This window comes from Malania oleifera, chromosome 4 (genome assembly GCF_029873635.1).
Source record: "Malania oleifera isolate guangnan ecotype guangnan chromosome 4, ASM2987363v1, whole genome shotgun sequence".
In the NCBI taxonomy this organism is placed as follows: Eukaryota; Viridiplantae; Streptophyta; class Magnoliopsida; order Santalales; family Ximeniaceae; genus Malania; species Malania oleifera.
In genome coordinates this window covers 54549456-54561818 of record NC_080420.1, presented here as the reverse complement: position 1 = coordinate 54561818, position 12363 = coordinate 54549456, and the positions used below count along the sequence as shown (strand labels likewise).

General features: G+C 39.7%; 1 protein-coding gene across 2 annotated transcripts in view; it reads right to left on the bottom strand.

Annotated features, from left to right (window-relative positions):
* Window positions 1-800: 800 nt before the first annotated feature.
* The window catches only part of LOC131153515 (mediator of RNA polymerase II transcription subunit 23), a 135976-nt gene continuing 124413 nt past the window's right edge, over window positions 801-12363 (bottom strand). For both annotated transcript variants that reach the window (XM_058105861.1, XM_058105862.1), the window contains exons 20-21: window positions 1718-1821; window positions 801-1558 (exon numbers count right to left, since the gene is read on the bottom strand). In XM_058105861.1, the coding sequence (XP_057961844.1) occupies window positions 1357-1558; window positions 1718-1821 (306 nt within the window). In that variant the 3' untranslated portion in view covers window positions 801-1356. The remainder of the gene's footprint in view (window positions 1559-1717; window positions 1822-12363) is intronic.

The window sequence follows — 12363 nt, the reverse complement described above, 5'->3', positions numbered from 1 at the left end:
ATTGATTTTATCTTTCAAACACTGTCGTGCGCCGTTCTTCATTGCTGCAAATCTTTTCTGGTTTTTGTTATTTGATTGCTTGTCTTTCAATCTAGAAAACCTAGAAAATCTCTCGAGCTTTGTTGTCACTTATCTTTGAGAGTATTTTAGTAACTTTTAGTTGTACAAATTCGCTCTTTTGAGAGAGTTTCTTACTGTACAAAAATCTGCTACTGCTTTGATTGTAAAACAAGCAATTCGGATATTGAATCAGCGACAAGCAAGAGGATGTTCTTGCTTGAGAGGTGCTCCACCTACTAAAAAGAAGGGAGAAAGGTACTCCACCTATCAAAAAAACCTTTCAAGGGTATTTCAAAAGGTTATCCTTTAATTCTTAATGATGGTGAAGAAGTAGAAGTAGAAGTAGAATGACTTATATGCTGATTTTGTAAAATTATTCGTAATTAAAATAACTATTGCATACAAAAATATCACAGGTATACCGAGAGAAACTATAATTGGGGTTCGCACACAAATCACGTGGGCGGATATTTCCCGAGAAGAATGCACTACAAGCTGAGATCTTCTTTCCGTTTCCGTCCGGTTATGTCATATTTGCTGCAGGCGGGGCCCATTCACATGCCGCCTTTGTCACAGCCAATTGGGCGCATCCTGTCTTCTTATGAGTCGTTAATGTCTTCCTTTTTTTTCTTTCTTTGGATAGACTGCTCGGGAGACACAAGCAAATAAAATAAAATTCTTAATTTTGGTCTAATTTGATCACCATTCAATATCAAATGGTCTCTACTACGGACGCCGTCTTTTTAAAAATTTTAAATAGAATAAAATGTTAACCATTTTAATTGGAATCCAAGCTATAAAGTGAAGCCCAAATTTAATTACAGTTAGAGATGATAAACTTCTAACTCGATGATTTAAGTATTTGAGAGAGAGAGAGAGAGCACATGAGATCCCATATCGTAGCACTGTTCATTTTGTTAGCCAGTGAATTACAATATTACATCCACTTTACCAAGAAGCAAACAGCTCCACATATTTTAAGATGTTTTTCGTCAAGAATGGCCAGTTCCCTACTAATTTTCATGGGCGCCCAGAAAAATCGGATACACATCTCCAGCAATCGGTACCGATAGGCTAGACATGGCTGATTGAGTGAGCCGCATGATTCCAAACCCCAAAATCCCCACCTGAACGGCAGTTCGGAGGAGCGAATTCACTGCAGTAACTCAAATGGGTAAACAGTTCGATTCATCATCTGGGAAACCAATATGTACATCACTTTTATCATGAGGAACTTAACGCAAAGGGCAGCGTGCCATGTCCATATTCTGAGCAGCTAAATAGGAATGAATCCAGTTATGGTGGATTCTGGACAAGCTTTGGATGAGTAGCAGCATATATGGAAGTACTAGTATCAGATTTTAAGTGAGAAAGGAGGTGCTGGACATCAGGGCGCAAATTTTCTAAAGCTCTTCCACACAGGGCCAGAACTTCAGCCCGAGGCTTGCTGTTAGCCTGCACAGGCCCACCCTGCCCCTCATAATGTACGACATGATGTCTGAGAAACAAAAAAATGGATTATGCATATTAGGCAGTTTGAGCTCTGAGAAGCACAAAAATGGGTTATGCATTTGTAGGCAGTTTGAGCTCATAGTAAAATGGAAAATTTCAAAATTGTTGTGGTATGATTAAAGGACAATGAACAAGAAGCGCTTACAAGAAGTCAATGAGATCTGCAATATCTGATGCTTGAACTGGAGTTGATGATTGTGAGTTCCTCCCAAAGACATCCGACATTGTATTTAGAAGCAGTGACAGGGTCTGCAGACGGTTCACAGAATAATAAAGATAATGACATGAGTAAAATGCATTAGAAGTTTACAAGTTCAATAAAATAATGAAATAACTAATCTCAAATACAATTATTTAATTGTTTAATCTAAATAATATTTTAATTTTCTATAAATCAAAAGCAAGACTCACAAATAGAACCAATATGCTGTGGTCAAGTCCAAAAACAAGTAACGAGATGGTACAAAAGATATGAGAGACAAAAACAAGGTCCAAGAATAATGATCGAGATCCAAAAGCTCAAGTAATCCCAGAAATTACAACTTGCATTTGTTTTTTTCACAAAAGCTCATGAAGTTGTATGGTACAATTGAAACTTTTTCTTTTTGTCCTTGTAAGATAATACTTCAGATTCCATCAATTTCCAAATTGATGCTTGCTCATAACTGTTGCATAATTAGGTAAAATGGAAGACCTAACATCAATGATAGGTCTCTCCTATTTATAATATATGTCAAGTAAAATTCTAATGACCATCATGCCCTTACTAACTCACACTAACATAACTAACTCAAACTAATAATACTAAATGACCAAATAACAATTAACACTCACCCTCCAGCCAGAGCATACATATCATATGCTCCTAACTTGTTACAAATGAATTTTCCATTAGCACCTCCCAAGGCTTTAGTTAACAAATGAAAGAAGAAACGATTGAAAAATATTTTCTTCATTATTTTGTTCATATGTACAATCCAATATATAATACGATTACCTATTCTAAACAAGGAAAAAATTTCCTACTGAATAATATCAAATCCCCCATAATTACCCACTTTCCTAATTTGTATTTTATTTACAAAGATATTCGGGATTGATATTTTAACACTCCCTCTCAAGTTGGATCATAAATATTAATCATCTTCAATTTGCTAATAAGATCATCAAAGCTCTGTCGTCCCAACCCTTTAGTGAGAATATCTGCTGTTTGTTCCTTGGTTGGTACATAAGTCATACATATAATTCCTTCTTCAATTTTTTCTTTGATGAAGTGTCTGTCTACCTCCCCATGTTTAGTCTTGTCATGTTGAACTGGATTAAGAGAGATGCTAATAGCTACCTTATTGTCACTGTAGAGTTTGATAGGAAGGTTCACCGGTACCCATAATTCCTCCAATAGTTTTCATAACCACAATCCTTCACAAATCCCTTGAACGACTGCCCTAAATTCAGCTTCAGCACTACTATGAGCCACCACATTCTGTTTTTTGCTTCTCCAAGTTACGAGATTTCCCCAGACGAATGTACAATATCCTGTGGTGGAACTTATATCTTCCACTGATCCTGCCCAATCTCCATCTGTAAAAATCTCTACTTCCTTGCTTTCACATTTCTTAAAGAAGAAACCTCTTCCCGGGGATCCCTTGAGATATCTAAGGATCTTGTATACAGCATCTAAGTGAACTTCCTTTGGTGAATGCATGTGTTGACTTACTACACTGACTGCAAATGCAATATTTGGTTTGGTATGCGATAGGTAGATCAGCTTGCCAACCAATCTCTGATACCTCTCATTTTCTACTGGTTTTCCACAATCTTCAACCCTCTTTACTATTTCTATCGGGGTTTCACTGGGTTTGCATCCTAACATGCCAGTTTCAACTAGGAGGTCAGTAACATACTTTCACTGAGAAACACTAATTCCCTTTTTCGTTCTTGCCACTTCTATGCCCAAAAAATACCGCATCTGTCCCAAGTCTTTAACTTCAAATTCAGTAGCCAGAACCTTCTTCAATCTCTCCATTTCTACAGTATCATCACCAGTAAGGATTATATCATCAACATACACTATTAGAATTGTTCTCTTACCTCCTTCAGACTGATGGAAGAATAGTGTATGGTCTGATTGCCATTGTCGATACCCTTGATTCTTTAGTACCTTTGCGAATCTGTCGAACCATGCTCTAGGAGATTGTTTGAGGCGATATAACGATTTCTTTAGTTTACACGCTATGTTTTCTTCACCTGTTCTACTGAATCCTGGTGGTATAGTCATGTAAACTTCCTCTTCAAATTCTCCATTTAAGAAAGCATTTTTAATATCAAGTTGTTGTAGTGACCAATCTAAATTGGCTGCCACGGACAAGAGAACCCGAACTGTATTTAAGTTTGCCATTGGTGCAAATGTCTCAGTATAGTCAATGTCGTAGGTCTATGTAAAGCCTTTTGCAACAAGTCTGGCCTTATATCTTTCAACTGTTCCATCAGATTTACATTTCACTGTGAAGACCCATTTACAACCTACTGGCTTCTTCCCTTTCGGTAGATCTGTCAACTTCCAAGTTTCATTTTTTTCTAGGGCTCGCATTTCTTCCATGACTACCTCTCTCCATTATGGTATTTCTAGAGCTTCCTGAATGTTTTTTGGCATTTTCATCCTGTCAAGATTAGAGACAAACGCACGATATCCTATAGACAAGCTTTTATAAGACATGTATTTCGACCAAGGGTATTGAGTACATGACCTGGTTTGTTTTCTGATTGCAACAGGTAAATTGATATCATCAGGTGCAGAATTATCAGAGGAAGACTCAATTACCAGATCAGGATAAGGCAAGGGCTCATGATTATTCGGATCCATCACTGGTTCCAACGCTCTTGGTGCCTCAGGTAGTAACCGCAGATTCAGTAGTAAAAGGATCAAAGAACCGATCTTCACTCCATTTCTCCCCCTGAAGAGAGGGCTTTGGGAAATAATGAGTGGTTTCAAAGAAAGTGACATCAAGACTAATAAGCAGTCGTTTTGAGACCGGATCATAGCATTTGTAGCCTTTTTGGACAGGTGAATAACCAAGGAAGACACATTTAATGGCACGAGGATCCAATTTATCGCGATGATGTTCATGGACATGAACAAAAGCAGTACAACCAAAAAATTTCAGTGGGAGACTGGAAGGGAGTCGAGAAGTAGGAAAATGTTCCTGAAATTTCTGAAAAGGGGTGACAAATGAGAGTACTCGACTTGGCATTCAATTAATGAGACGTGTGGCTGTTAAGATGGCATCGCCCCAAAAATAATGTTTCATGTGGTAGTAAACATTAATGCCCTGGCTACTTCAAGTATGTCTATTTTTTCGTTCAGCAACCCCATTTTGTTGAGGGGTATCCACACAAAAACTTTGATGAACAATCCCATTATCTTGAAGATAAGTTCCCAGGATGGTATTAAAATATTCCGTACCATTATCAGTACGTAGGATCTGAAATATGAGTCTTGAACTGTGTATGAATCATGGTATGAAAATTGATGAAAATGGAGCGGACTTCAGTTTTGTCTTTCAGTAAATAGACCCAACAAAGACGAGTATGGTCATCGATAAAGGTCACAAACCATTTTGTATTGGTGCGATTTAGGGAACGTGAGGGACCTCATACATCACTGTGAAACATAGCAAATGGGCGAGATGGTTTGTATATGGATGATGGAAACGAATTACGACGATGTTTAGCAAGCTCACATACTTCACATTGAAACTCAGAAGCCATTTTATTTGAACAAAGAGAAGGAAACAAACGTTTTAAATATTGAAAATTGGGATGACCCATCCGTGAATGCCATAACAAAAGTTCACTATTTCTAGAAGTAGATGCAGAATCACAAATTGCAGTATTACATAGTTCACTCAAACTTGCTTCCTCAAAGTAGTAGAGTCCCTCATACGCTTTAGCAGTGCCAATCGTCTTCCCCGATGATAGGTCCTGAAAAACACAATGAGAGGAAACAAATTTAGCGGAACAATTCGAGTCTTTTGTTAACTGACTGATAGATAACAGATTGCAAGATAACTTGGGGACATGTAAGACCGATTGTAAAGTTAAAAAATCATATATGCGAATACTTCCTTTTCCAGCAACTGGTGAGAGAGAGTCATCTGCAATTTTTACCCTCAAATTCCCGGCATATGGTGAGTAGGATGAAAAATATTGATAAGACCCAATCATATGATCGGATCGGATGCACTCGAATCAATTATCCATGGACATTTGTAACAAGATGTGGTTTTTAAAGCTGACAGATGATTACCTCGGTGAGCCAGGGAACCAAAGGAAGACTGACCCAATGTTTGCATTGATGAAATTATCTTATATAATTGATCCAACTGTTCAGGACTGAATGCACTGCTGCACGGGGTATTGTTGTTCTCTCCTTGTGATCTTTTAGTTGATCTGTCAGTGTTGGTCTGGTACCCATGATTTTTTTGGTATTGTCTCGGTTTCCAATCTGCCGGTTTTCCATGAATCTCCCAGCACGTATTTTTTAAATGACCCGTTTTTCGGCAATGTTCGCACCATATTTTTCCTCTTTGCGGTCGTTGACTAGGTCCCCCTGGGCCTTTTAATACAAGAGCTGAGGCATTCGGCCCAACGTGTAGCCCATCTAATTTTTGGGCGGATATAGGTATAGGAGGGTCCAGCCCAGCAGATTCATTTTGAGGCTGCAGCATCACCCACCTCCTCTTCTCTTCCCTCCTGACCTCTGCGAAGACTTCTCAGGAAGGGAGATGTCGTCGGCCAAGGATCCGTCCCCTCACGTCGTCAAGCTCTCGATTCAGGCCGACAAGAAACTTGAAGACCCTCTCATTTTTTAGCCTCCTTCGGTATCGCGTGCTGTCGCTGGAGCACTCCCACTCCTCGTCGATGCTCAGATCGAGCTCCTGCCAGAGATGAGTCATCTCCATGAAATACTCGGTAACACCTCTCTCACCTTTCCTCATCTGCCACAATCGGGTCTTGATGTCGAAGATTTGTGAGTAGCTTTCGACATCGGAGTACGTCTCACGTACGGCTTCCCAGACTTCCTTCGCCATCGGGTACGTCTCACGTACGGCTTCCCAGACTTCCTTTGCCATCGGCAAGAACAAATAAATTTTTCCGATTGAAGGTTGCATCGAGTTGACGAGCCAAACCGTGACCATGGAGTTTTTGAACCTCCATCTTTGCAAGGCTAAAGCGTCAGAAGGGTCTGGTTTCCTCCGCTCACCAGTAAGATAACCAAGCTTCCCTTTTCCCTTAATCACCAGTTTCCTGGACTGAGCCCATTCATGGAAATTTTTTCCGTTTAGTTTTTCCAATGAGAGTGGAAAGACTGTGTTATCCAGTCCATTCGTACCCCCACCGGACGTAACCTTTGAGTCACCGATGTTGTTTGCAGAGGAGGTAGAACCTCTACTGTTAGCCATCGTTTAGCTAGGTTTAAGAAACCCTAGCTCTGATACCATGAAAGAAGAAACGATTGAAAAATATTTTCTTCATTATTTTGTTCATATGTACAATCCAATATATAATACGATTACCTATTCTAAAAAAGGAAATAATTTACTACTGAATAATATCAAATCCCCCATAATTACCCACTTTCCTAATTTGTATTTTATTTACAAAAATATTTGGGATTGATATTTTAACAACAAATCAACAAGCTAAAAATCAGACTTCACATAAGTAGTTGTAATGGACTTTTTGTAAGTTTCTCCCGAAAAAAAAATGACAATCAACTTCAATGTGCTGTCTGCTCATGTAAGATTGGGCTGGAGGGAATATGAATAGTTGCTCAATTATCACACATCAACTCCATAAGCTGAGAATATGGAAAATCCAGTTCTTCCAACATGTTCTTCAACAAAAAAGGTTCACATGTGCAGTGTAAGCCATAGCCCTATACTCAACTCAGGAGTTTTTTCCCATTTTATTATTATCTTATAATAAAATATTTAAAAATACTTTATTTGGGAAAAATGTTCCCATTTTAACGCTTACGTAATCTCACAGGCTTTTCCTGCGAGATTTAAACAAGTAGGGACATTTGTGTAAAGACACGTGGCGGCCAAATCTCGCAGGATGGCCCTGCGAGATTTGCATGGACGTGTTCAGAGCGGCGATGAGGGTGGTCAGAGAAAGAAAACGAATATATATCATTTCAAAACATTTTTGAGAGTGGAAATAGCAAGCTCTGGCGAAGAAAAACAATTCCACGAGTATTTAACAAAAAAGTGAAGCTCCTGTAGGCGTTAGGATTAATGGGCTTGCCGTCGCAGCCCACGAACGGCACCAACGATCCTTGGCCGACGAGGGTATGAAGAGGGGAGTGGCGGGTAACGAAGGGTGGTGGAAGCCGAGGGAGGCTGCGGTGGCGGCGGCGGCGGAGGAGGACGAGGAGGGTATGCATACGGTGCAGGAGCGCTTGGTGTTCTTGCGGGTGTCGCCGCCGACGGGGATGTCGCGGAGGCTGCCGCCGTGGGTCCAATAGCGGCGACAGGACTTGCAAAAATGGTAGGGCTGGGAGAAGTTGTAGTTGTAGTAGCAGAACTTGGTGTTGGTGGAGTCGCAGCGGGGGCAGGGGAGGTGTTCTTGCTCCGGCGGAGGAGAGCCCGCTGTAGTGGGTTTTCTAAATCGACGGTCGTTGGTGTCTGAGGGCATATTTGGCCGTGAATGGTAGTGATTGGGTTGGTGCACGTTGGATTAATTTGGAATTAAGGGGTTGGGGTGGAAAGAGGAATATAACTTGATCTGTGGAGAATTGAAGAAGGTGATTGAAGATGAAGATGGATGAGGAGAGGGAGGTGGATTCAATCAGGTTATTCTCTTTGTTTCTTTCTCTTTTTGTTCTATTTGGATTGAGAGATTTTATGGATTGAATATTCTTTCTGTTTTTGTTTTGGTTTGGGTTCAAAACAAAATGATGCTTTCTGTAAACAAAACAAAGCTTGTGGGCCTTTCTATTTAAAAAAAAAATTGTTTTGCAGGGTTGTTTTGTTGTTTTTTATCACTTTGCATGCCTCTGTTCATCCAATTTTCTCTGTTTATTTTATTTCTCTGTTTTGAAACTCAACTTTTTCGTCAGATCTGTCTAGGAAGATGGCAGAAAATAAATTTATTTCTCATCGCACTACATTCACTTTCCCAGCAAACAAACAAGCAATCAAACAAAATGGGTTAAAAATTATCTGGCAGAAAAAGTCAAGCCTCACTGTCTTCGATTAATGCAATAATTAAATAATACAATGTAAAATTATTGAATTTGATTTGGGTACAAAGAAATTTGTTTCAAGTTGTTCATTTTTAATTTGTGAATGTTGTATGTGCCACTGTACCTCTCTAGATGGCTCCATACAGATATAGAGGAGCTCTCAACATTGGCTTCCAATTGTCTATCACTATAGACATTCTGGTTGCAAACGTGTGGGCTCAAAGGGGGAGTTGAACCTTCTCTCGCCGGCAGAGGAGGAAGGCTTGGCGAGAAGCAGACGCAGGCAGCACGTGAAGAAGAAAAAGAAGAGGAGAGAAGTGTCTCATGCAAATCTCGCAGGACCAACCTGCGAGATTTGTTTAAATCTCGCAGAACCATCCTGCGAGATTACGTAAGCGTTAAAATGGGAAAATTTTTCCCAAATAAAGTATTTTTAAATATTTTATTATAAAATAATAATAAAATGGGAAAAAACTCCTCAACTCAGCACTTGACCTGACCATTAAAGTTTGTTTTTTACTCTTCTAAGACACCAAATTACCACCAACAAAGATACAATACCCAATTGTGGTCAGTTTGGAAGGCGATTCCGCCCAATCTGCATCTGTATATCCCAGAATATGAGTGTGATCCTAATCATGATATAAGAGACCTCTCCTTGATGCACCTTGCACCTTTGAGTGACTTGTTCTTGGGGAATCGAGAAACTGATCACAACACTTGTTGTGAAGGATATATCTAGTCAAGCAACTACGAGACATATCTATCAATTGTATTGAATGCCTTCTTTGTGAGGGTTCTTCTCATTATATAGCAACGTTTGAGCTAATTACATGGTAGTTACATGGTTGAATCTCAACAATTACATCAATCTTGAGTAACTAAATAGGAAACTAAAATATACAGCGAATCACAAGATATTTACAGCTATAATACAAGAATCATGTCATAAATAGATAGGCTAATTATAGGCTAATTATAGCTTGATATAATCTGACTGACATCGCCCCTCAAATTGGTGCGGGTCGATCAAGAAGCATCAATTTGCCCACAAGAAATAGATGGCGCTGACGATTCATGGCTTTCGTAAAGATGTTAGCAATCTGGAGGTCAATGGAAATGTGAGGAAGAGAAATGACACAAGTGTCTAGTGCTTCCTGAATAGAGTGACAATCCACCTCAATATGCTTCATGCGCTTATGATAAACGGGATTAGCAGCAATTTGAATAGCACTAGTGTTAAGCATTGAGAGGAGTGGGATCAGGCTGAGAGAAACCTAGCTTAGCAAGAAGCCCATGAAGCCAACTAATCTCAGAACAAGCAGCAGACATCACACAATATTCAGATTCGGTTGAAGATTTCGAAACACGAGCCTGCTTTTTACACTTCCAAGAAATCAAAGAATCTCCAAGGAAGAGGCGTCCATGACAAAACGGCGAGTATCAGGACAACTGACCCAATCAACATCACTATAAACAACAAGATGAAGAGCAGAGCCAAAAGGAAAGAACAATCCACGCCTAGAGGACCCCCGAAGATATTGACTGATACGACGAATGGCAGCTAAGCGTAAATGGCATGGAGTCTACATAAACTGGCTAACCTACTGAACAGCAAAGGAAATATCAGGCCGAGTAATAGTCAAATAGTTCAAGCTACCCACCAGCTGGCAATACACAGTAGGATCAGATAGGAGATCACCCTCCTCACGACGATACTTCATATTAACTTCTAGAGGAGTATCCACAAAAGAAGTATCCTGAAGACCAGCCAAAGTAATAAAATCCTGTGTATACTTATGTTGATTTAGGAAGATGCCCGAAGGAGCAGTGTGAACTTCCAATCCCAAGAAGTACGTAAGAGGACCAAGATCCTTCATACGAAAAGAGGCGTGAAGATGCTGTTGGAGACGATCAATCAAAGCATAATCGGTCCCGGTGATAACAATATCATCAACATAAACCAAAAGAAGAACAATACCAATAGATGTCTTGCAAAGGAACAAAGAAGAGTCATATTGGCTTTGGTGAAAGGAAAACTAAAGCAAGGTAGTTTGAAACTTGTCAAACCATGCGCGGGGAGCCTATTTTCAACCCATAAAGAGATCCCTTCAACTTACATACATCCGAAGAAGAAGAGGAAAAACCAGGTAGGAGGGCCATATAAATTTCCTCTGAGATCACCATGAAGAAATGCGTTTTTGATGTCCATTTGATGAAGTGGCCAGCCTTGTGAAGTAGCAATAGAAATAACCATACGCACTTTAGTTATCTTGGCTACCGGAGCAAAAATATCCCCATAGTCCACCCCATACTCTTGCTTGTTCCCAAGGGCAACCAACTGTGCCTTATATCAGTCCAACGTTCCATCAAAGCGGAACTTGATTGAGTGAACCCATTTACAACCAATGGCCTTAATATTAGACGGGCAAGGAACCACGTCCAATGTAAGATTATCTTGGAGAGCCCTAAGTTCCTCATCCATCGCTTTCCGCCAACATTCATGCTTAACAGCCTCAGAAAAGCATGTAGGAAATGGGAATAGAAGTTAAAGTAGCATTAAAACCATACCAATTAGGAAGGCGTGATACTCGTGCAAAGCGTCTAGGACCAAGTGCAGGAACCATGTCAGGCTCAGGACGCGCAGACAGCATTGGATCAGATGTAGAGGAAGAGTCAAGCTCGAGAGAGGGCAAAGTCGGTAGACGTCGAGAATACACAATTCTAGGTTCGAACCGTTCAGGAAGAGGAGGCAATTCATCATAACATGGAAGAACACTAAGCTCAGGCAAGGGCTCAACATGGGTAGAAAAGTAATATTGATTTTCAAAGAAAACAACATTACGAGAAGTACGAAATTTTTTAGAACTAGGATCATAGCAAACATAGCCTTTGTGAGAAATACTATAACCCATAAAGACACATTTAACGGATTGCGCAGAAAGTTTGTGATGTTCATGAGAAGGTAAATGAACAAAACAAACACATCCAAAAGCATGCAAATTAAGATAGCTAGGATGCTAATGATGCAAACAAAAATAAAGAGAATCAAAATTCAAGACCTGAGAGGGCAGTCTATTAATTAAGTAAACTGCGGTAGATAATGCCTCAACCCAGAATGTAGAAGGAAGAGAAGACTCAAGAAATAAGGTGCGAACAACGTCCAATAGATGTCTGTTTGCTATGGGGGTATTAGGATAGGAGCGTTGAGACAAAATGCCTTTGTGGTGTAAGAAATCATAAAACTCGTGGGACGTTTATTCCCCACCAGAAGTAGACTGCAAAATCTTAATACCTGTAGAAAATTGGGTCTCAATATATGCTACAAAGATCTAAAAAATAGACAAGACCTCATATTTGGACCGAAGAAAATAGACCCAAGTATATCAGCTGAAATCATCAATGAATGTCACAAAATATTAGTATCGAGCATGAGAAATTACAGGAGAAATACCCCAAACATCATTATGCACAATATCAAAGCATTTTGCAGCACGACTACCATGAGAAGGAAATGAAAGAGTTTTAAAATGGAAAAAATA